At 42.1% G+C, this 25,944-nt stretch overlaps 1 protein-coding gene across 2 annotated transcripts in view; it reads left to right on the top strand.

Moving 5' to 3' along the window:
* The window catches only part of LOC116329646 (glutamate receptor 2-like), a 126,882-nt gene that overhangs the window by 73,398 nt on the left and 27,540 nt on the right, over positions 1-25,944 (top strand). For both annotated transcript variants that reach the window (XM_039612927.1, XM_039612926.1), the window contains exon 16: positions 9,624-9,871. In XM_039612927.1, coding sequence (XP_039468861.1) covers positions 9,624-9,871 — 248 coding nt within the window. The remainder of the gene's footprint in view (positions 1-9,623; positions 9,872-25,944) is intronic.

Genomic DNA, 25,944 nt, shown 5'->3' with positions numbered 1-25,944 from the left:
CTAAGCAGAAAAGCTACTCAGAAACACCACTGTGTTTGAGCAGGAACAGGAAGTGATACTGTACTGGCCCCGTAGAACCACTTTCTACTATCCAGGAGTTAAACACCTCCACACAAAAGTCACTGACGCCAGAGTGGGTTTAGACTTTGCTTTATATGGCAGGTGTGAATCTGTAACAACAAATACAGTGAATATGAGTGTCAAATTAAAATAATTACTTGAGGAGCTGCGTGACCAAGTGCTAATGCTAACACCAAACAACTGTCTACAACCATAAATTAGCACACGTAATACAGCATCTAAGTAACTGCTATTAATCAACATAAAGTGCCAAACAATAATGCATACTCACAGGGAATGCCTTTTTATCAGCCTTTCACAGCATAGATCACATTAATCAGTCGATTGTCTGAGTCTTTTACACTTCCCCTGTCCGCACACAGACCATGCCTTTCTCTTAAAGGGCCAGTGCACTAACCAAACAAAACATGTACAAATTTGACAATAGTCAGAACACTCCCGCCTGGTATCTTAGGGATACCACAACAGATATCTAAACATCACTAGATAACAGAAAAACCATTTCAGAAATGGGTCTATAATAAGTCTTAACATTTCCTTGGAAGCAACTCTAACTTCGGCCTTTCTGATGATTCCATCTTCACTCGCAACTGTCTTTACGATTACGCCCATTGGCCACTCATTTCTTCTTGTTTGTTTGTCCTTGAGGAGAACGACATCTCCCTGTTTAATGTCAATGTTCTTGTGGTGCCACTTTTGACGAATTTGGAGGCTGTGCAGATACTCCTTGCGCCATCTGCTCCAGAAAGTGTCTGCAAGGGACTGAACCCGCTTCCAATGGCTTCTGAGCATTTCTTTGGGTCCTACATCATCACAGATGGTGGGTACAACTCAGTCTTTTGTGTCAGCAGCATCGCCGGTGAGAGAATGTGAGGATGTTCTGGGTCTGATGATACTGGCAACAACGGTCGTGCATTTAATATAGCTGTGACTTCTGCAAGAAATGTGGTCAAAATCTCATGAGTGAGTTGAACATGACCAGTTTGCAGCAGCATGTTATCAAGTATTCGCCGTGCTAAACCAATCATCCGTTCCCATACTCCCCCCATGTGGGAAGAATGGAGAGGATTGAAAACCCAGGAACACTTCTGGTCCTGCAGAAAGTGTTGCACTTTGTCTTTCTCTGGTGCATTTGTGGCCATCTCTTTGTGAGCACCAATGAAATTAGTGCCGCAGTCCGAGCGCAGTTGTTTTATGGTCCTCGGAGGGCAAAGAAACGCCTCAGTGCGTTAATGAAACTTGAAGAGCTCATCTCCTCCACTACTTCAATGTGGACAGCCCTTGTACACAGGCACGTGAATAATATTGCCCACTGCTTTCTGTTTGCTTGTCCCCCTCTTGTTCGCCTTGTAGTTACTTCCCATGGGCCAAACATGTCCATGCCCACGTAAGAAAAGGGGGGCTCAACTTGGAGGCGATCTACAGGCAAATCACTCATTAATTGCTCCTCAAACTTCCCTCTCAGCTTCTTGCATGTCACACATTTACTTATGACTCTGCTAATGCATCCTTTCCTCCTACAATCCACAAGCCACTTTCCCGGACAGCGCCTCTGTAAAATGCCTGCCTTGATGGCTTACTTTCTCATGGTGGTGGCGCACAAGGAGGGTAGTGATGTAGTGACTGCCTGGCAAGATTACAGGGTTGGTGTCTTTTACTCCCAGCCCCGCACGATTAATGCGACCACCAATTCTCAGCAGATTGTCACTTCCAATCACAGGGTTTAGTTTTACCAGTGGGCTGTTTTTAGGGAGGTTCTGTTTTTCAGAGATCCGCTTTATCTCGTCTGCATATGTTTCGAACTGCACATTTTTAATGATCATTGTCTCTGCTTGATCTAACAGTTCTGGGGTGATGGCCGTTTTACAAATGTGCCATCCTTTACAGTTTGGCTCAACGTTTGATTGTGAAAAGCATTGTGCGATGTGAATCAAGTTTGACATGGTTTTCCGAAGTGAGCACCATGTGGAGAAACGCTCCCAACGTCCTGAGCCCAAAACTTCCTTTGTTATGTTAGTGCAAAGCGTCTTTACCTCTGGGCATACCTCTGCGTCGTTGTCTGGGTCCAGCAATTTGTAATCAGTCTGCTCTAGATGGATGTATGAAGGGCACTGGAGAAACGCTGGACCTGTGAACCATGTCGTGTGTTCTAACTCAGCAGCTGGAACTGATCGTGAGCCGTGGTCAGCAGGATTCTGGTCGGTCGTAACGAAATGCCATTGCTCTGGAGTAGTTGACTCTCTGTCACGACACACACGATTGTTTACATAGACATAAAAACGTCTGGATTGGTTATGAATATAACCAAGAACCACCTTGCTGTCTGTATAGAAACTAGTTTTGTCTATAGGGTGATCAATCTCTTCACATATGACCTCTGCCATTTCAACCGCCATTACTGCGGCGCAGAGTTCGAGCCTAGGTACAGTGAGTTCTGGCTGTGGAGCGAGTCGTGCCTTACCTAGGGCAAACCCAACCTCTGTCTTGCCATCCCCAGTGGTGACCTTGAGGTATGAAACTGCACATATTGCCTTCATGGACGCATCTGAAAAGACACAAAGTTCTACACATTTAGCCTGTGACAGTGACATTTTAGTGTAAGTGCGTGGAACGTTGACTTTGCTGAGGCATTGGAGGGACTGTTGCCATTCTATCCATCTGCCTTTCAGATCCTCTGGGAGAGGTGAGTCCCACTCTGTTGTCTGTAGCGACAACTCTCTTAGAAGCAGACGTCCTCGAACGGTGACTGGGGCCAAAACCCGAGCCGGTCAAACACACTGTTCACAGTTGAAAGGACTCCTCTTCGTGTGTATGGCTTTTCAGCGTGAGGAATGTGAAAAGTGAAATAGTCCTCCATTATATTCCACTTTACTCCAAGACTGCGCTGATCTGGGAGTTCATCCTTGAACAGGTCCAGATTTTGGAGATCCTTGGCTCGGTCTTGAGGTGAGAATGCGTCCATCACTTCAACCTTATTTGATGCTATTTTTAAGAGGCGAAGGTTTGAGTCTGCTAGCATGTCTTGTGTCCGTTTCAGGAGGTCGATAGCATCATGTTCGGTGGGAACAGACTTTAAAGCATCATCAACATAAAAATCACGCTCAATGAAATGGTGAACATCTGACCCATATTTGGCTTCTCCCTTTTGCGCAGCCCTCCTCAAACCATATGTGGCTACAGCAGGCGAGGGGCTGTTTCCAAATACATGCACGCACATCCTGTAATCCGCGAGCTCTTTCTGTGGATCATTGTCTTTGTGCCAGACAAACCTCAGTACATCTCTGCAGTCCTCACGCACCAGGAAGCAATAGAACATCTGCTGGATATCTGCGGTTACTGCAACTGGATATTTCCTGAATCTCACTAGCACGCCTAATAGACTGTTGTTCAGATTGGGTCCTGATAACAGCACTGTGTTGAGCGACATACCTTCAAACTGCGCGCTGGAGTCAAATACCACTCGGATTTGTGACGGCTTTTGAGGATGGTACACTCCGAAATAGGGCAGGTACCAACACTCTTTGTTCCCTTGTAATGGGGGTGCGAGCTCCGCGTGCCCATTGTCCAACATTTTCTGCATAAAGTCTATCAGGTGAGCTTTCATTTCTGGGTTTTTGTCTAGAGTTCGTTCAAGTGACTTGCGGCGACTGAGTCCGTAGCGGCGATTGTTAGGCAGCAATGCTCTGGGCTGGCGGAACGGCAATGGAGCCACCCAGCTTTGCGACTCATCCTGGAAACACTCATTGTCCATGATATTCAGGAACTGCAGATCTTCCATGGAGGGTGCAAGCTTATTGTCATCCTTGGTCTGGCAGAAAACATTGTTTCCTATAGTTCTGTTTTGTGTTCCGTCCTTTATGTTTGAACCACCAAGTACTAAGTGTCGATTTAAGAGACTGGTGTCTGGCTTGACAGTAAAGTGGCTTTTGCACGGGGAAAAATGAGTTGGTCTTCCATCCGATAGAACGTGAGTCTTAAAAGTAGAGACTTGGGAAGGCTTATGAGTATTGCCTAAGCACACATCTCCTATTATCACCCAGCCTAAGTCCAGTCTCTGTGCGTATGGTGCATTGTGCGGACCATTGATCTGACTGCGCACTTTATGAACTCTCAAAATGTCTCTTCCAAGCAACAGCAAAATGTCTGCACCACTGTCCAAGGGTGGTATTTTGTGTGCTATGCCTTTGAGGTGACTGTGTGTGTAAGCCATGGAGGGAGTGGGAATTTCCTCTCTTTTGTTGGGAATCATGTTGCACTTTCGATTAACATGGGCAGCTGAATAGCGAGGGAGCTATCGATTGCCTCTATCATATACCCAGAGGCTCTTCTGCCAGAAGTGAGACCTATGCCACTGCATGTCTGGAGGGTGTATGGCTCTGTCTTACCATTAACCTCGAACATGTCAAAAACTCAGAGCGTGCTAGTGAAACGTTACTCTGGTCATCTAGCATGACATACATTCTCTGGCGCTTACTAGGATCGTTGGCAGGATAAACGTTAACCAGGCATATTTTTGAGCAAGATTTCCCAGAAAATCCTTCCCACATACCTCAGTGCAACTTGAAACAACTGCAGTCTCTTGTAGTTCTTGTTTCTCCCGCCGTGACTTGCTGGGGCTGAAGAGCTTTGGGAAAGCGAGCAACATCTGAATGCAGAGCTGTTGGGTGCTTATCACTGTTACATTCAGAGCATTTGATTTCTGCTTGACAGTCGCGAGCTACATGTTTGTTAGAAGCGCAGCACTTGAAACAGATGTTGTGTTGCTTTAATATTGCCTTTCGCTCCTGAATTGGCTTTTCTCTGAAACTTCTGCACTGTTGTAAGGCGTGAGGTTTGTTGTGCACAGGACAACATTTGTCCGGTCCTTCCTCAGATATGGCCGTAACGTTGGTTTTATGCACTGAAACTGACCTACGGTTGTTGCTGTAACCATCTCCAAGCTTGTCCCTTTAACTCCAGAGTTGCAGGTTGACAGCAGATTGAAGCTTGGATCGTTATGCCTTTGCTTGTGTCTGTATGAACTGTAAGAAGAACGTGAATGGAGGAAGGTCACCTTGTGCCGCTGCTTGTAGTGTGAGCCTTCCATCATCCACTTGTCTTGTATCCCATACGGCAGCTTATCCACAATGGGAGCGACACCTCGCGCTGTATCGAGATAGGAGAGTCCATGCAAGTACCCTTCTTGTTTTGCTGCATTTATTTCCTACAACAGATCACTCAGCTCTCTTGGTTTTTGATTGTCTCTGGGCCCTATTTTAGGAAATTGATCAAGTTTGGTGAAAAGAGCACTTTCAATGGCTTCTGGCGACCCATAGATTTCTTCTAGCCTCTCCCAGATTAGCTCTAATGCCACAGCTGGGTTTGTTATGTTTACAGCTTTAATGCGATGTGCATGCTTGGTAGATTCTGGGCCAAGTGATTTCACAAGGAGGTCGATTTGTTCAGACGCCCTAAGCTCTAGAGTGTCAATGGCGTTGATGAAAGATGACTTCCAAGATAGATAGTTCTCCGGCTTGTCATCAAACTTGGTGAGTTCAGAGGTTAACAACTGACCTCTCATTAAATATTTGGCAAGCTCATTAGAGTCCCTAGAGGAATTTGGATCTGGAGGCTAGTACTGAAAACGTCCAGCAGAGGGCGGTGTAAACCCTGGTGAGACATGGCTGAGGTGCTGCTGATAGTTAACAGAGTGTAGCTGTTGTCCTTGCCTTTCAGGTGAGTAATGTCTTTGATCAGGGGGTCTGAGGGAGCCATAGTCCTTTGGTGCTGAGGGCAGTTCATCCGGTGAACGGTCGGCTTAGGTCGATTTGCATACTCGCCTTTTTCAATTTTGACGTCCTTTGATTTGACTGAATCACTGCATGCCTGATGCATATTGACATAGTCTGTAGTTCGCTCATGAGAACTCTGTGTCTCCTTTGGTAAGCTCAGGTGCTCATGACTCATGTCAAAATTTGCAACAGCAGACTCCAAGACAGCTGCTTCAGCGGCTGCGGCCTCAGCTTCACTTTCTTTTGCTAGAACATCAAGCTTTGCATCTAATTTGGCTCTTTCTATTTTAAATTCAACTTCCTTCTTTGCAAACTCAGCTCTTTTTTGGGCAGCTTCAGCTTTAGCACGGGCAGTAGCGGCGGCTAACATTACGCTTGCAGTGGAAGAGTGGCTAGATTTCTTTGACGTTATGGATCTTACTTCATATCCTTCTTTCTCCATCTTTAAGCTGGTTGAATGTGCATTTATGCTGACTTGGTGTCACTGCGTCTGTCGTGCTGGTCTGGATACAGCGTATAACAATGCAGTCTTCATCGTCGTTGTAGTGTGTCCCTTTTCACTGTACTGGCCTCGTAGAACCACTTTCTACTATCCAGGAGTTAAACACCTCCACACAAAAGTCACTGACGCCAGAGTGGGTTTAGACTTTGCTTTATATGGCAGGTGTGAAATTGTAACAACAAATACAGTGAATATGAGTGTCAAATTAAAATAATTACTTGAGGAGCTGCGTGACCAAGTGCTAATGCTAACACCAAACAACTGTCTACAACCATAAATTAGCACACGTAATACAGCATCTAAGTAACTGCTATTAATCAACATAAAGTGCCAAGCAATAATGCATACTCACAGGGAATGCCTTTTTATCAGCCTTTCACAGCATAGATCACATTAATCAGTCGATTGTCTGAGTCTTTCACACTTCTCCTGTCTGCACACAGACCATGCCTTTCTCTTAAAGGGCCAGTGCACTAACCAAACAAAACATGTACAAATTTGACAATAGTCAGAACAGATACTCTACCACAAAGCGAGCGAACACCAAGTGACAGCGCCAGAATGGGAGGCTTGAGAGGCACCAAGGAAAACACAGCTGTCGGGCTAGATCTATGTCAATTAAATTTTGCTCACAACCAGAGTCCACGAATGCTTGGAGGTCTGAAGGTAGTTGAGCCTCACAGGGAGGAGGACATGGGGTTTAGCTCCACCTGAAATGCCCACCAGTACCCCCGAATTTCAGGCAGCAATGAAATGCACTGGCCGACCACAGTACAAGCACTCCCGTGCACGAAAACGCCTCTCTCTCTCCTCCGAATAAGCCTGGATCGCCCCAATTTTCATGGGCTCAGCAGGCTGCTTTGGTAACGGGAACAGGGGACCGCAGGGTGGTTCTAACGGTGGAGGTGCGAAAGATGCTAGAGGACGAGGAGCCCTGACCAAGGGTCGCCAACTCTGGATGCCTTTCTCAGCTTCCCTTTCCTTTAACCGACTATAGATACGCAAGGCTAGTGACACTAACTCCTCAAATGAGGGAGGCTCGTTGCGGGAGGTGAGCTGATCCTTCATTTTGTCGTTGAACGTTTGCAAAAACACGCCCTGCAATGCATACGCACGCCAGCCTGTCTCAGTGGCCACAGTGCAAAACTCGATGACAAACTCAGCAATACCTCTGTTTCCCTGCTGGAAGTTCAATAAACGTTTCACAGCGCTGCCCTCAGAAACTAGGTGAGTGAAGGTTTTCTTCAGTTCCACCAGAAAAACATCATAGGGACAAAACTTAATGGGGCGGAAAATGAAAAATGCCTGAGGTGCCGGGAGCGGGTCAGACAGGTGGTGGGCGGGGTGCAAGGGATCACCTGTGAGCTGGCAATGGCCTCTAAGGGGTGGCAGAGGTCAGCCAACTTGAGCGGTATTAATTACCCTCTTTGTCGCCTTCCTGTTGTCAGTAGTGGCTCTTGTGTACCAAAGACCCAGGCAACAGAAGCGCACGCTCTCCACTGAGGAGTGGTAGAAGTCCAGCAGCAGCTTCTGGCCCAGGTTATTCTTCCTCAGGACATGAAGGAAGTGCAGGTACTGCTGGACCTTCTTAAACAGGGCATTTGTTTTGTAGGTCCAGGTCAGATCAGCAGAGATGTGGGTTCCCAGAAACCTGAAGGTGGAGACAGATTCCACCTGTTCTCCATTTATAATGAGAGGGGAGTGGACCTGTCTGTGCCTCCCGAAGTCTATTATGAGTTCTTGTTTTAAGGACTTTCAGTTTCAGACTATTTTCTGAGCACCAGCAAGTTCTACTGAATCTGTAGAATCAGTAGACAACACTCATGAACAAAGTGGTTGTAGTAGATCTCTGACTGTTGCTCCTCCTTTTCCTCTCCCTGTGCCGTCTGCTACAAAACCCACGGAGGGGTCTCGCAATCTCAGGTAGGATACTGTCGGTCCAATCCGAAGTCAAGTCCGTTTCAAGCCTGAGGCTGATGTCTATTAGTTCCTGACGACTGAAAGTGATCTGGTATTGCAGGAAGATGCAATGAAAAGGTATAAAAACACAAAAAAGGTGCACAGTAGTAGGGAGCTCTGTGCACATCCATACATGCTGCCATCTTAACACACAGTGGTATGGGTTTATCTCTGTTGTTACTACAGCTCTACACATTATTCTTGTACTTAAAACTTGCTACCAGCACACTTATTCTACATTGCTCTATTGCACATTCTCTCACTCTACAGGATTGTGTTAAAAAAATTAGGATTAAAAATTCCACTTCATTCTCTCCAAGACATCTCCGTAACTCCATATCCTCACTTCCTCCTTGCTAATCCTCTGCACTTATTGGCTCACAAACTGTCCTCAATCTGCCCTCCTCTCTGTAACATTCTGCACATTGTTTTCAGCTCGATTTCCAGCTGCATGAACACCACCTTGCACCTCTATCTTTTCTATCTTGTGAGCACCTTTCTCCACCTTTATACCTATCTCTGTGTCCTCCCTCTTCTTAAAGTACACCAATTTTCCATAAAATCCACCACCACCTGCTGCTGCTGCTGAGTCCTGGCATGATGCTTAAATAGGGGAGACCTGATGGTTACCAGTCAACCATTCTCCCCACTGTCCTATCCATCCTCTGCAGCGATCTGTCTATGAATATATATATCTATGTTGTATGGAACCATAGCTCAGGTGGTAGAGCAGGTCACCCACTAATTGGAAGGTTGGTGGTCTGCTCCAACCATCATCTGCTGCATGCCAAATAACCCCAAGTTGTTCTCCAATGCATCCATCGGAATATGAATGTGTAAATGTTAGATAGAAAGCACTTAAATAGAATAAGCATAGAAAAAGCATTGGTGCTTGTGTGAATGGGTGAATGAGGCAAGTTGTGTGGTGGTGTTCATTGAGTGTAGAAAAGCGATATAAGAACCAGTACCAATACATACATACCAACCAGTATGTATGTACTCTGTGCCTTCCTCCATCACTTGTGTGTATGAAATAGTAAAAAGAAATTATTTTCAGGAACCTACAGTATTATAAGTTTTAACAGTTTTACAATTTAAAGGTTTAACAACATTGCCCAGTGAAGCATTATGGAGCTAGTTTTAGAATATTGTCTTGTGAGATGATGCATCAACTCATTCAGGTTACAGTCGTACTCTCTTTACTTTCAAAAGTGCTGCAGGTAAACTCCTTTTTTAAGTACATTACAGGTTATCTAAAGTTGTGAAAATTAAGTTATTGTATATTATCTGTGTCTGTTTCTCTTTTTTAGCGTTCCAAAATCGCCTTGTTTGACAAGATGTGGCAGTACATGAAAAATGCAGAACCTTCAGTTTTTGTCAAGAAAACATCAGAAGGTGTCCAGCGTGTCAGGAAATCCAAGGGAAAGTACGCTTACCTGCTGGAGTCCACCATGAATGAGTACATCGAGCAGAGGAAACCCTGTGACACAATGAAAGTTGGGGGAAACCTGGACTCAAAAGGCTATGGCATCGCCACACCAAAAGGATCCCCATTAAGGTGGGTGGATCAGTATAACAATGCTGGCCAACCTGCACTGCCATGTACCATTCACACTACTAACCTGCTGCCTAGCATACCATCCCTCTCCTAATTCCCACGGTTCTTCTCTCTGTATATGTAGATGAAAGAGCAAATCATGCTACACTACCTTGAGCTTTAAAGAGATCCAGATTTTTCCTAAACTCAGTACCTTGAAGTCACAGTAATAACCCTGGCTGACAAACTACTTGTTATCAGGTGGTGATTAGCCAGTGTTCAAGCTGTTCCTGTGCCTATACACATAACTCAATACGGACAGATAGATTCATCCCAAGGCTTACAGCCAGCTGGGTGTCGCAGTATGCGAGTGTGATGAATGGGACACGGCAGTTAACTCGTTGTTATAATAATCCACCTACCCTGATGACACCATCTCAGTGGTTTGTATTTATTACCATGGTTACCACCTCTGACCAATGGCTAGTGGTGGTTTCCATGACAAATGGGGGATAGGGTGTTTGAATTTGGTTCCAGGTCTTAAAGAACTCGTACAGTTAGGCTCCTTTTATCTCTGAAATAAATCTGATGACAATTATAGTGTAAAACATTCTAAACAAACCTGTGCATGTCAAATTAAAGTATCTTCATATTCTGTTTTTTTTTTTAAGTATTACTTATTTTGTATGGCTGAGGCTTTTCTCCATTGATAATTTGGCTCTTTAAGGCCTGGATCAAGGGGTTTTTGCAAAGTTTATAACATAATGCTGCATTCCATTTGAAGTTGGAAGTTGGAATTTGCATGTGTGTGTTTGCGTCTGTCTGAGTACATACACACGTGTGTGTGTGTGTGTGTGTGTGTGTGTGTGTGTGTGTGTGTGTGTGTGTGTGTGTGTGTGTGTGTGTGTGTGTGTGTGTGTCTGTCTGTTGGGAGGAGGGAGGGCACTATATGTCACCATAAAATGTTTAAATTACATATGGACAGTTATACATAAATTAGCTTCCCCCTACAATCCCTCAGAGTTATCTCTATCTTATTTTTTTAGTATGTGAAACTAGTAGTAGTTTTATACTTTTCTTTTACATCATGATAATGTGCAAGAATTGACATCCATGTTTACACATGCAGATTAATAGCCTTTTTAAAAAGAATTGCTACAGCAAATACAACAAATGTAAATTCTTAAATTATTCCATTTATCTATTTATTGAATAAATAAACAACATTCAGCACTTTGGATAGGCCTCTATGATCAACTTAGTGGCCCTTGTATAAGAACTGCAAACCAGTATCTAATCGCCTCTTTTCCATTAGTACCTACTCAGATCAACTCACTACAGTTCACCACAGTTTTCAGGGTTTTTCCATTAGGTCCATTTCCTTTTTTAACTGCACCACATTTTTAATCCTTTTATCACTAATACTAACAATGACCCAGACGTTAAGATGAGAATCCAAAATAAAAAATAAAAAATACTTTGTTTATCCCAGATCTGTGAAACTTTTGTTTTAGTAGTTAAAAAAAACAAGTTAAACACAACAGCTATATAAGAAATAGCTTAAATAAGTAGAATGGTATACAGCTCAACAATATTTGTGTCATATATATGACAAAAAAATATTTACACTTCAGAATCAACAAAGCAAAATCAGAACAGAACCGTTTAATAAATGTAGTTAAAAAAAAATCAGATGGTATTAAGTGGCTTAGCAATGCTGTAAAGTATAATGGACAGTCCATTGCAATAAAGTGTCATAGTGTGTGTTAACGGTTGTAAGAATGTGGGGTTGAAATAAATTGTTAACTTGAGAAACTTGAGAGAACAGATAATTCTCTGCTACAAGCAGTGCATTGAAGAGAGGGAGTTTGTGAAGTTTTGTGTGCAGGAGTTTTATGTTTGCATGTGCTCAGTGGCATGCTTGTGAGTTTCTTTTAGTTTCCGTGTCTGTACAACACACTGCAGATGGCTGTATAGTTTTATCTGCCCTGACTTACCTCTTTCTTCTGCTCCTTTGTGTTGCTGTTTCAGTCAGCTCTGAAAGTTGACTTCGTTTTGCTAAATGTTTTTAAAACTGGTGGAATTATTATGAATTTGTTAAATTAGCTGTTGAAGCTCCATTAATCAATTATGAAACACCAAGAATTATACTCATAATGAACACAATATACTCTAGCTTTAGTGGTATACTCACCAAAGACCACTCTAAGATTGAAACCAACTGGAAAACTAAATCTAGGTTGACCCAAAACAACATGGCATTGAACTGTAGTGGATCTGACGTGAGAAAAACCCCAACACATACCCCAGGGATAGGGATGAAGACAGTTTGTCAATGCCTTATGTCTCTCAAGGGACAAAGAGCTCAAGTGTTTTGTGTGCTTAAATAGAAAAGCAAAGATTTGGCACTGCAATAACAATATCCACACAAAGTCCCGATTATGCACTCATTCCGATAACTCCTCCTGAAAATAATCTCTTCTAGCAGCAGCTATCAAAGCCACAACAGGCATATGAAATTATTTTTTTTACGCATTAGATTTAATGCAGTTTACAGTAAATTGTGTAACACAGACTTTTTAATTAACATTTATGTTAATTAAAAAGTCATTTATGTCTGCTGTAATGGACATTTGTTTTGGGGCTTCATCTTTTGATTTATTTGAGCAACACTAGTTAGTCCTGATGAGGACATCCTTGCCCTTCCAATGATATTTCATGTGTGTGGGTGGCCTCTTTTAACCATCACAAAAAAAGTTAAACTGAAAATTGCTTTTCTTTCTCTCTGTTCTCAGGAGACTAAATGCCATAAGGCCAGTTGCAAAGGGAGGCAAGAATACACAACAACAGAAAAACTCACAGGCACAGGGAAACAAACTATTAACAGAAACTAGAAAAAATTAAAAAAAAAAATCACAAAGCCGAAATAATAATTAAATGACAAAACCCCAAATCACAATTCATTCCTGTGCTTTGAGTTTCATTTGAGATGTAGCAGACCATTGTGATGGGACCTCAACTTATTTGAGATACATTTATGGATATGTTCATTAATAATATAATGAAGTTCTTCTAATGAAGGAAAATATATAAAGGGAGGACTGGCACTACCAGTGCCCCAACTCTACAGGGAGTGCAGAATTATTAGGGAAGTTGTATTTTTGAGGAATAATTTTATTATTGAACAACAACCATGTTCTCAATGAACCCAAAAAACTCATTAATATCAAAGCTGAATGTTTTTGGAAGTAGTTTTTAGTTTGTTTTTAGTTTTAGCTATTTTAGGGGGATATCTGTGTGTGCAGGTGACTATTACTGTGCATAATTATTAGGCAACTTAACAAAAAACAAATATATACCCATTTCAATTATTTATTTTTACCAGTGAAACCAATATAACATCTCCACATTCACAAATATACATTTCTGACATTCAAAAACAAAACAAAAACAAATCAGCGACCAATATAGCCACCTTTCTTTGCAAGGACACTCAAAAGCCTGCCATCCATGGATTCTGTCAGTGTTTTGATCTGTTCACCATCAACATTGCGTGCAGCAGCAACCACAGCCTCCCAGACACTGTTCAGAGAGGTGTACTGTTTTCCCTCCTTGTAAATCTCACATTTGATGATGGACCACAGGTTCTCAATGGGGTTCAGATCAGGTGAACAAGGAGGCCATGTCATTAGTTTTTCTTCTTTATACCCTTTCTTGCCAGCCACGCTGTGGAGTACTTGGACGCGTGTGATGGAGCATTGTCCTGCATGAAAATCATGTTTTTCTTGAAGGATGCAGACTTCTTCCTGTACCACTGCTTGAAGAAGGTGTCTTCCAGAAACTGGCAGTAGGACTGGGAGTTGAGCTTGACTCCATCCTCAACCCGAAAAGGCCCCACAAGCTCATCTTTGATGATACCAGCCCAAACCAGTACTCCACCTCCACCTTGCTGGCGTCTGAGTCGGACTGGAGCTCTCTGCCCTTTACCAATCCAGCCACGGGCCCATCAAGACTCACTCTCATTTCATCAGTCCATAAAACCTTAGAAAAATCAGTCTTGAGATATTTCTTGGCCCACTCTTGACGTTTCAGCTTGTGTGTCTTGTTCAGTGGTGGTTGTCTTTCAGCCTTTCTTACCTTGGCCATGATCACGCTTCAGAAGCTTTGCAATTTTAAGACTGCTGCATCCCTCTGCAAGATATCTCACTATTTTTGACTTTTCTGAGCCTGTCAAGTCCTTCTTTTGACCCATTTTGCCAAAGGAAAGGAAGTTGCCTAATAATTATGCACACCTGATATAGGGTGTTGATGTCATTAGACCACACCCCTTCTCATTACAGAGATGCACATCACCTAATATGCTTAATTGGTAGTAGGCTTTCGAGCCTATACAGCTTGGAGTAAGACAACATGCATGAAGAGGATGATGTGGACAAAATACTCATTTGCCTAATAATTCTGCACTCCCTGTATTTACTGGGGAGCCAATGCATTAGCCTATACAGGGACGGTGCATTACCAGAAGTGTTTGAAGACAACCCAGTGATGGATAGCTATACAGCTAGACATTAAGCTTAAGCTTAAGCTTCTCCAGGCACAAAAGTTAATAAAATAAAAAATAAATCAAAGAAAAGCCTACACCAGGGGTCGGCAACCTGTGGCTCCGGAGCCACATGCGGCTCTTTTGTCCTTATACTGCGGGTCCGGGTGGTTTGGGAAAATAACTTAGAAGTATTTAGCTGAAGTGTATTTTATTTGTGTTTAGTTCTTTTTTAACTTGTAGTTCTAAATTGGAAGATTATTGTGATATTGAAATATAAAAATGAAATTATATTTTATTATTTTTCGTCGCTCAAAATAAGCATCACACTCGCGGAAGCCGGTGTACCCACCGAAACGCTGTGCATTTATTGAGACTTTCAACCCCAGATAGGCCAATTATGGATCTTTGGATCCACATTATGTCAGCAGCTATTCTCCACCGTGAACTATGTTAAAAACAAACACCGCTCACGCCTCACAGATGACAGCTTACAGTCCTGCATAAAGATGAAAGTGACTTTGTACAGCCCCGATTTGCAGATGCTGTGCGCAGAGGTTCAGGAGCAGAAGTCCCATTGTAAACATACCACGGCAGACCCGACGATGTTTCCATGAACATGCTTTTGAGCATCTCTTTATTGACCACTTTTCACACACGGTTGCTGTACGCATACAGCCGGCTGTAGCTTTTCAGCTCACAGCCCAACAACACAACAGCATAGAGAGCACAGCGGATGCCGCTCAGGTGAGTCCGACTCCCATGCAGCGGCACTGCAGACTAGTGATGGTAAATTTGATTCTTTTTACTGAATCGAGTTTTAATGAGTCACTCACCAAAGTGAATTGGGTTTTTTGAGTCATTTGATTCACTGAGTCAGTTGACCAGAGAGTGCAAAAAATGTACATTTTCACTCAAACTTAATTTCTTTTCTCTTTTCATGTAAATCCTACTGCTAAGATGAGTGATTCTAAAAGAAAACTATTTTATAGAGCAAAAAAGAGCAAAAAAATTTCTAAACGGAACATTTATTTTGTTTATTTTTATTTTATTAGTATTTTCCTTAAATGTGTCAAATATATATTTTCTCATCTAAATGTCCACTGAGCTGTGAGCCAGGGGGCGGTAATGTGCCTTAACAATCGTTGCCAACCAAGAAGAAGAAGAAGCTGTGAGCCAGGAGGGAGGGGGTGAGTGAGTGAGTGAGTGAGTGATTCGTTCTCTCTATGATTCAGCACAGGAGGGAGGGGGTGAGTGATTCGTTCGCTCTATGATTCAGCACAGGAGGGAGGGGGTGAGTGAGTGAGTGAGTGATTCGCTTACGCTTACGATTCAGCACAGGAGGGAGGGGGTGAGCGAGTCCTGAGTGATTTGCTTACCTACGATTCAGCACAGGAAAGGAGGGGGTGAGTAGCTCAAATGTGCTTTGTTATATTTGTTATATTTGTTATATTTCTTTAAGAGTTCAAAATGTGTTAATTACATAAATAAAATGTAATTTTCACTGTAGCATTTCATGGATTTCATAAAGGCATAAAGGTAACAAAAACAATATATACAGTGTTATCTTCATTTTAGATGTCAAAAAGTATTTGCGGCTCCCAGTGTTTTCTTTTGCGTGGAAACCGGGTCCAAGTGGCTCTTTGGATGTTAAAGGTTGCTGACCCCTGGCCTACACAGTAAACTTAGCAGCCAGCCCAAAGATATGTAGTGCTGGATTAATAGGGGATTCTAAATTAGGGGTATTGACATGAAATTGTCATGTCTGCGAAGGCAGATGGCGTGGAGTGGAGAGAAAGTGGACCCAAGTGCGGACCATGGAGACAGAGTGATGATATTAATAAAAAGGGAGTCTTTATTAAGGGCTGCACAACAAATTACAAACAAAAGGCAGAAAGGGAACTAACAAAACCTAAACTGGGAAATCTAAACACAAAACACTACATTAAACCTCAAAGTGGAACTCAAAACCTGGAACCTGGAAACACAGAGGGAGAGAAGCAGACGAACCAACAACAAACAGAGGAAAACACACACTTTAGCTGTGTCCCAAAACGTAGGCTGCATCCTTCGGAGGCCGCATTTGAAGGCCAATTACGTCACAGCCAGGCGATGAAGGCTGTCCCAATTCGTCGACTCCTTCAAATGCGGCCGACAAATGCGTCCTTCATTTCCCCGAATTTGAAGGATGGGTCGGGTGTGTCCTCTGTGGCCCACCATATCCCAGAATTCATAGCGCGGCCCAGCCAATTCCAGTTTCCAACAATGGGGGCCGCAACTAAGTTTTAATATTACTCTTATTAGTCTTTCTGTGTCACAAAATAAACTTTTAACATATTTTCAGGCGAGAAAGTAGCCGTGTAAACTTCAAATATCTGCTTGGTTTATCAAGACATCGCATATTTGCAAAAGTGCTCCGACGTTTTCGGAGACGTCTGTTACCCACCCGCTCGATAGCTAGCCGGGGGTTTCAAGGTCACTCAAGCCGGTGAGAGTAGCGGACTCCCGGCTTCATCGTTTTCAGACCCCCGCTGTCTTTGGCTACTCAGGTTAAACATGATATACAAGTCATTCGGATAACTTAAAAATGTAATTGTTTGGCTTTTTTTGGTGTTTTATTTGTCCCGGATAAATCAGTTTGGCTGTGATTAAAGTTATTAGATTAGATTAGATTAAATAAAACTTTATTAATCCATCGGGTGCATTCCTCCGCGATTTTCACACAGCTGAATAAACGTCAAACAGAAAAATGATTAAACAGAAGTGTGAGACGGTGGAGAATTTACGCCAGTGTCCTGTTATATTTTAAATAGGAAGGAGCAGATGGCTGAGTTTATTAAGCTCCACCGAGACAGCGGTGACGCAAATCTGAAGGCTAGACTGTCCCATTTCACAGCCTCGCACTTCCGGCCTTCTCAGTCTTTGAAGGACCCGGCCCACGTAGACCGCGAAGGCTGGGTCCTCCGAAGGATGCGGCCTACGTTTTGGGACACATCTAATATATGCACCGAGGGTAACGAGGGAATCTGCAACAGGAGGAAAACACAGCTGGATCGAAACTGACATAACGAGACAGGGAGGAAGCAAAACAGAATACACTAGCACAGAACTATCACAATAAAACGGGAAACCAGAGACTGAAATGTGGATTGACTGAACATAAGGCACGGAGGGAGCAGTATTTTTGTTAGCCTCCTTAAATCTTGTTTCATTTAAAAATCTGGTGGTGTACAGGGGCAAAATTACAAACATTGGGTCCTTATCAAAACTGTCTTTCCAGTTTCTAGGCTGTTACAGCATTGTTGGCCTCGTACTCATATGACACCCAATGGCCTTTTAATCCACTGCCTCATTTCCACAAAGAAAATTCAATTCAATTCAATTCAATTTTATTTATATAGCGCCAAATCACAACAAAAGTCGCCTCAAGGCGCTTTATATTGTACAGTAGATAGCACAATAATAAATACAGAGAAAAACCCAACAATCATATGACCCCCTATGAGCAAGCACTTTGGCGACAGTGGGAAGGAAAAACTCCCTTTTAACAGGAAGAAACCTCCGGCAGAACCAGGCTCAGGGAGGGGCGGGGCCATCTGCTGCGACCGGTTGGGGTGAAAGAAGGAAAACAGGATGAAAGACATGCTGTGGAAGAGAGACAGAGATTAATAACAGATATGATTCGATGCAGAGAGGTCTATTAGCACATAGTGAGTGAGAAAGGTGACTGGAAGGAAAAACTCAATGCATCATGGGAATCCCCGGCAGCCTACGTCTATTGCAGCATAACTAAGGGAGGATTCAGGGTCACCTGGTCCAGCCCTAACTATATGCTTTAGCAAAAAGGAAAGTTTTAAGCCTAATCTTAAAAGTAGAGATAGTGTCTGTCTCCCGAATCCAAACTGGAAGTTGGTTCCACAGAAGAGGGGCCTGAAAACTGAAGGCTCTGCCTCCCATTCTACTTTTAAATACTCTAGGAACAACAAGTAGGCCTGCAGTGCAAGAGCGAAGTGCTCTAATAGGGTGATATGGTACTACAAGGTCATTAAGATAAGATGGGGCCTGATTATTTAAGACCTTGTATGTGAGGAGCAGGATTTTGAATTCAATTCTGGATTTAACAGGAAGCCAATGAAGGGAAGCCAAAACAGGAGAAATATGCTCTCTCTTTCTAGTCCCTGTCAGGACTCTTGCTGCAGCATTTTGGATTAGCTGAAGGCTTTTCAGCGAGTTTTTAGGACTTCCTGATAATAGTGAATTACAGTAGTCCAGCCTGGAAGTAATAAATGCATGAACTAGTTTTTCAGCATCACTCTGAGACACAAAAAAAAGTTAACTATGTGAAATGTAAGTAAAAACAATACAGGGAGCTACAAAACCATTTAAAACACTAACTTTATTTGAAAATGATACAAAAGCAGCAAATTACAGTTTGAAACCTAAATGTATTTGTTTCTGAGTCATGTAAGCCGATCCCCAGACTCTGTTTTCTGTATGAAAGGTGTCTTGGTGGGATATAATTATAAGATATTCTTGTTCCACCACGACATTATGAAAAATTGTCTTCTATAAAATTACTTTTTTAAATCTACCAAACAAGTGTTTGTAAACTGAGGGCAATGAAACACAACTAAGGAACACAGCAAAACAGGTGAGACTAACAAGTAAGTGGATGTAAAACTAAATACAAAACACAGGAGACAAATGACTACCAAAATAACACTAAAAATGCAGGGGAGCACTGAGGAAATAAATAAACAGTAATAACAGGGAATATAGCTAGAACACAAGAGGAACAGAATACTAGTGAAAACAAAAGAAACCAGATTTATACAATAAACATAACTAAACTGAAGACAAATAAAACCCCATTTCCAAAGGATTGTGACACAGTGCACAAGTAGTAAGAGGCTTTATTGATTTTCTGTAAGCCTCCATTCAGTGATTTGGCTGCAGCACCTGTGTTGCTTTCAACCTTTAACATGTGTTTAAGCTCTTCTTGCTATATTATTATTAATATTATGGTTTGTTCTTCATTTGTCCATTTTCTGCCGGTTGCCTGAGTCCAGACCTCTCTTTCCCAGTCCAAGTCACTTCCTTTAACTCTTCTGGGGGAACATTGTGGTGTTCCCAGTCCTGCTGAGACACAGTTTTTTTAGTTTGTCCTCAATCTATGCTGAAGCTGCCAATATACCCTTCCCATTGGTCACTTCGCTCACTGCTGTGCCGTCATCACACAGATGTAGCCATTTATACCCTGTTAAAGCACAAGAAGCCACTGCAGTATTCTCCTAAGCAATCGTACACTTCAATCCAGCTCTGGCGGCTGTGGTGCAACGCGTCAAGTTAGAAAAGTCAAGAGGTGCACGACTGACTGATGCGCCAAAAAGATTGACTTTGAAAATTGTCACATGACACCCATAAAACACACAGCAAGCATAAAAATACCCTTAGGCTTCCTCCCAGTTAGCTGCACAGTAAACACCTTAACTATGAGGCACACAGTAGGCAGTCTAGTCAGTTGCCAAGCCCACCTCAGCTTTCTTTCAGTGTTGAGGAGTAGAACGACTACTCTAAGGCCCTCCTTGATTACTGAGCTCCTCATGCTCATCCAAAGGGAGACCCCAGACACCCTTTGGAGGAAGCTCATTTCCTCTGTTCACATCCACAGTCTCATTCTTCTGATTACTATCCAGAGCTCATGGTCTTGTGAGGGTAGGGATGCAAATTGACTTCTAAATTAACAGCTGTATTTGTGCTGAGATCCACTAAAAAAGAAGAGAGACCTTTATCCACATTACTGCAGAACCTGCACCAAGCGAACCACAAAGAGTTTTTTTTAAACTATCTTTATGACTTCAACTATCCTTCTGTACAAAAGGTCTGTTGGTCAGGTCACAGAGATCCTATTCATTGAACTGCCTAACTAGGTTCTCAGTTCAGATCAGCAGAACTTTATCATCAGATACCAGCTAATTTAACATCAGAAACAACAGTCACATTGAGGCGCTTTATATTGTAAGGTAGACCCTACAATAATACAACATGCTTCAGCTTCAACTACTCCAAGAGCTGGGCTCTGCTTAGTACCTGTCTACAGCATCCGACAAGCTAGCCAAGCTCAGGAGACTCCTTCAGCCTGTTGGCTCCCTTTTGGCTACCTGGTGGCCACAGCCCCATAGTTACCTCAGCAATGGAGATGCACAACAGGGTCCATTCAGACTCAGTTTCTCCAGAAATTGAAGGTCTCCTGCACTGGGGAGATCAGAGTGAGGTTCCCAGCACACCCTCACTTTATATGTGGATACACCAGTCCTGTCTGGCATCCTCCCCTCCCACCTGTTCCATTCACCACCAGGTGAATGAATCTTTTCACCCAAATGTCCAAGATATGACAGCAGGTCGAATGATACAATTGCAAAATCAATCAATCACTTGCAACTGATGGTATCCTGGTTCCAACTCTTATTACAAACATGGTTTTATTCGGTCATAATGTTCATTATGAACAACCTGTGAACCTAGAAGTTTTGTGAGAGAACACCACTCAGGTTCAGATCAATGTGTTGGCTTGGCTGTTCCTCCCAGTCACGCCATGACAGTTTATATGTCACTTTCCTGCCAGCACATTTGTCTGTTTTGGCCACATGCTCCACAAACGGACTCTTTCATAATCCCTCGTCTACTAATTGGAAAGTTGGTGGTTTCTTTCCCCGACTCCTCCAGCCTGCATGTTAAAGTATCCTTGGGCAACATTCTGAACCACTGTGAGTTGCTTACAATGCATCTATCGGAATGTAAGTGCATAAATGTTAGGTTCAAAAAGTACTTATATTACTGTGTGTGTGAATAGGTGAATGAAGCTTGTAGTTAGAAAGCCCTTTGAGTGCTCAAATTATGTAGGAAAGGACTATATAACGTGGGTGGGAATTACTGAAGTGCAAATACTTTGTTACTGTACATACGTAGAATTTTTAATTATCTGCACTTTACTTTCTACGCCTTACATGTTCAAAGCAGGCTCATTACTTTTTGTTAAACACATTTAATAGAAATTATTATTGCACGTCACTGTAGGCCATCAAACATCAAACCGACTTGAGTCTAAATAGCAAACACATGCAACACAATCCTCTTCATGTATTAATCACCAGGGGATATCACATAAAAAGATGTGAAAGAGATAAAACCGTGTGCCATAGTCAAGTGTTAATATGGGCAGTACAGAAAAGGAGCAAGCATAAAGGGATTACTTTTTTTAAATGCTATATTTCCTATCAGCTTAACAGACATCAGGAAACACACAAACTGTTGCTGTGAGTGCAGTTTGCAGCACACTGTGTTAGTAGCTAAAGGTCCATCCACTGTATTTCACAGAAAGAAAATAGAAAGAGAACTTGAGACAGAGATGGAGATTTTTTTTTAAACCCACTCTTAATCTAGATCTTGTTTTAACATATGGCATAGAAACTGAACATTTAACAGTATTTCCTGAAAACCCTCTCGTCTGATCATTTCCTGATAACATTTACATTTACAATAATTGATTACACAGCAGTGGAGAGTAGACTTTATCACAGTAGATGTCTTTCTGAAAGTGCTGTAACTAAGTTTAAGAATATAATCTACCCACTGTTAGCATCTTCAATGCCCTGTACCAACACAGAGCAGAGCAGCTATCTGAACGCTACTCCAACAGAGGTCGATTATCTTGTTAATAATTTTGCCTCCTCACTACGTACGACTCTGGATACTGTAGCTCCTGTGAAAAATAGAGCCTCAAATCAGAAGTATTTGACTCCGTGGTATATTTATCAAACACTTAGCCTAAAGCAGATAACTCGTAAGCTGGAGAGGAAATGGTGTGTCACAAATTTAGAAGATCATCATTTAGCCTGGAGAAATAGTTTGTTGCTTTATAACAACATCTTATTATTCATCACTGACTGCATAAAATAGAATAACCATAGGTTTCTCATTAGTTCCAGAATTGAATTCAAAATCCTGCTCCTCACATACAAGGTCTGTAATAATCAGGCCCCATCTTATCTTAATGACCTTGTAGTACCATATCACCCCATTAGAGCACTTCACTCTCACACTGCAGTCTTACTTGTTGTTCCTAGAGTATTTAAAAGTAGAATGGGAGGCAGAGCCTTTAGTTTTCAGGCCCCTCTTCTGTGGAACCAGCTTCCAGTTTGGATTTGGGAGACAGACACTATCTCTACTTTTAGGATTAGACTTAAAACTTTCCTTTTTGCTTAAGAATATAAATATTATGCTCCAATAGTTGTAGGCTGCTGGGGGATTTCCATGATGCACTGAGTTTCTTTTCTCTCTCAGTATTATTAGACCTCTGCATTGAATCATACTTGTTATTGATCTCTGCATCTCTTCCACAGCATGTCTTCTATCCTGTCTTCCTTCTCTCACCACAACCGGTCGCAGCAGATGGCCCCGCCCCTCCCTAAGCCTGGTTCTTTCGGAGGTTTCTTCCTGTTAAAAGGGAGTTTTTCCTTCCCACTGTCACCAAAGTGCTTCCACATAGGGGGTCATATGACTGTTGGGTTTTTCCTCTGTATATATTATTTTTACAATATAAAGCGCCTTGAGGTGACTGTTATTGTGATTTGGTGCTGTATAAATATAATTGAATTGAACTGAGTATTTCATCTTTTACTGCAGTCATTTTTAACACTCGTATCCGCACTTCTACTTAAGTACAGAATGTCTGTGCGTTTACCACCTCTTTCTATACTTAGAAGACTGAAGGAAAATTTCACCGCTATTGTTTGTTTAGATCATGACTAATTGGAACAAAGAAATCCCAATGAGGATATGGACCTTAAAAAACATTTATGTAACTATATGTAAGGAAAGAGGACTTGAGTATTAGCCAACAGTTGCTAGTTGCTAAGGACTAGGATTTAACATGCTGGACTTGTAAGTCAAAACAATGAATTTAGAGATCTTTATAAGGTTTTGAGTTTGGTGTTGAGTGTTAGGATCAATACATTTCTTTTTTTTTTTTAATGAATGCTAAACTTTGCTTAATGGAGCTTTACAGCTTTATTGGATGACTGTTGTCACTGTATACATCATGGTAGAACCAGAGACACACATTTCATTTCCACAGTTCTATGAAAAAGCCTTGATTTGAGCTACATACTGAATTACTTGCTGTATTGCATGGTCTCTGCTCCAGGCATGGGCATACAGATTTTTTTTTTTTCTCAAAGATATTTTTATTGAGTTGAAGCAACAAAGAAAAGCAAATACACGCAGAATTGTCAAACACCAAACAAGCAAGTTTCACAGTGACTGTTTGAACTGAAATATTAGAATACAGATTAATGACACACTCACATGTCTTATAATTGCTTCCATCAGTTTATCCCCTACCCACACCACTTAGAACCCCTATCCCTCAGGCCAGGTAGGAAAAAAACCAAACAAACAAAGCAAGAAAAAAGAAACAAACAAACAAAAACAACATCGCAGATACAACAAAAACAAAATAAGATAAACACACAAATGACTAACAATGAATAAATAAATAAATAAGTAAATAAATAAAAAGAAGAAGAAGGGGGGAGGATTTACTGAGTAATGCTGTAAGTCGGGTTCGTAACCTGGAGGCTGGAAAAGTATTTCAGGAATTGCCCCCACACCTTGTAAAACTTACCGCTGTTGTTACTAATCGTATACCGGATCTTTTCAAGGCTCAGATAGCACATAAGGTCCCTCAGCCATTGAGCCTGGGTGGGCAAAGGGGCACCCCTCCATCTTAGTAGGATTGCACGTCTAGCTACAAGGGACACGAAGGAGAGCATGCAACACTGTGACGAGGTCAACCATGCATCAGCCTCTCCAGTGGTGCCAAAAAGCGCAACTAATGGATCAGGATCCATATGGTGTCCAATAATTAGGGATAAGGTTTGAAATATATCTCTCCAGAATCCTTCGAGGCTAGGGCACGTCCAGAACATATGAATAAGGGAAGCCTCCGCACTCCCACACTTATCACAAGTGGGGTCAACGTTCGGATACATACGGGATAGTTTGACTTTAGAGAGATGGAACCTATGCACAACCTTAAATTGTAAAAGACAGTGGCGGGCACCATAGGGACGTGGAGTTAACTAACTTGAGTATTAAGTCCCATGTATCCATAGACAAGGACTGATTTGGGCATACAGATTTTCTTTCACTTTTGTCACCATTAGAGATTACCAATGGTAAGTCACTGTAGGGCTCTGTTCAGAAACAAAATGAAGTTACACAAAGCATCAAACTTAAAATATATGAATGGCAATACTGACAAATAAGTGATTATATTATTAGGTGTCTACAACTGATCAAATCTAAACTGAAATGAGCCCAGGCCTGGCTCTAAATAACATTTTACATCATATAACAAACAAAATATTTAAAAAATGTTAAAAAAAAAACAAACATTTACGTTAATCCTTATATGATATGACTCCAAGACTTCTTTGCACTCTGAACTGTCATTGAGCACAGCTCAGATGGGACCTCCCTGTTGCCTCAGTCCCTGACTGCCGCCTGACACGAGCTGCACCTGACCCCTTTGATGCCTCCTGCAGATGGCAAGCACACAAGAGAACAGGCCCATGTTATCTCTTCGGGTTGCCACGGCCACCAGGCATTCTCCTTTAAGTTCCCTCCCCAGGTCTGCTGGGGTGTGTGAGACTGTGCAAAATAGCTTGTTTTTCCCTTAAAAACTATTCTCAAAGTATTTTCCCTTAAGGTGGTTTTTCTGTAACATGCAATAGGATCGTAGCTCAAGTCCTAAATCAGTAACACCTTGTCCAATGACGCTGTCACTTCCATTAGTACAAAAGATAAATTATGGATCAAGTGATATTCTTTATATTAGACCTGTCAGGTTAATTGATTATTTGAGATATATTTTAATTAGTGTTTACTGGTTCAGTATCTTGCCAAAGGACGTTTTGATATGCTGACTGGAAATGCCAGGGTGCAAACAACCTACCTCGGAATTACCAGATTTACCAGATGACCTTTTCTTCCTCTTAGCTATAGCTGCTTATGCTCTTGGCTTTATTCCTCTTCTGCCTCATCACTTGCACAAATGTATATACTAATTATTCCTTCTCTGTATCATTTCAGACTGATTCCTCCCTTCACCAATCATAGGGGCAATATTCACAGTTTAGATTCTCAATTTCATACTCCTTGTCATGGTTAGGCTGTGTGTAGGCAGGATGAGGACCCAAACGCAAACTCACGGGAAAACAGGACTGAACTCAAAATACAGCTTTATTGCTGACAAAAGATAATAGCGATACAAAATAACATGAAACTAAACTGGGAAGTACTAAGGTAACTGACTTACGAGGAAACACACGGAGGGGCACACAGTCATGAGGGAGAACGCGACACAGAACTGAGGGAGACGCAGACCTAAATACACAGAGGGTTAACGAGGGAAGTGGGAGCACACGAGGAACACAGGTGACACTGATAATCATAACAAGACAAGGCAGGAGTAAACGCAACACTGACAGGA

This window comes from Oreochromis aureus, linkage group 6 (genome assembly GCF_013358895.1).
Source record: "Oreochromis aureus strain Israel breed Guangdong linkage group 6, ZZ_aureus, whole genome shotgun sequence".
Lineage (NCBI taxonomy): Eukaryota > Metazoa > Chordata > Actinopteri > Cichliformes > Cichlidae > Oreochromis > Oreochromis aureus.
This window is presented reverse-complemented; position numbering and strand designations above follow the sequence as displayed.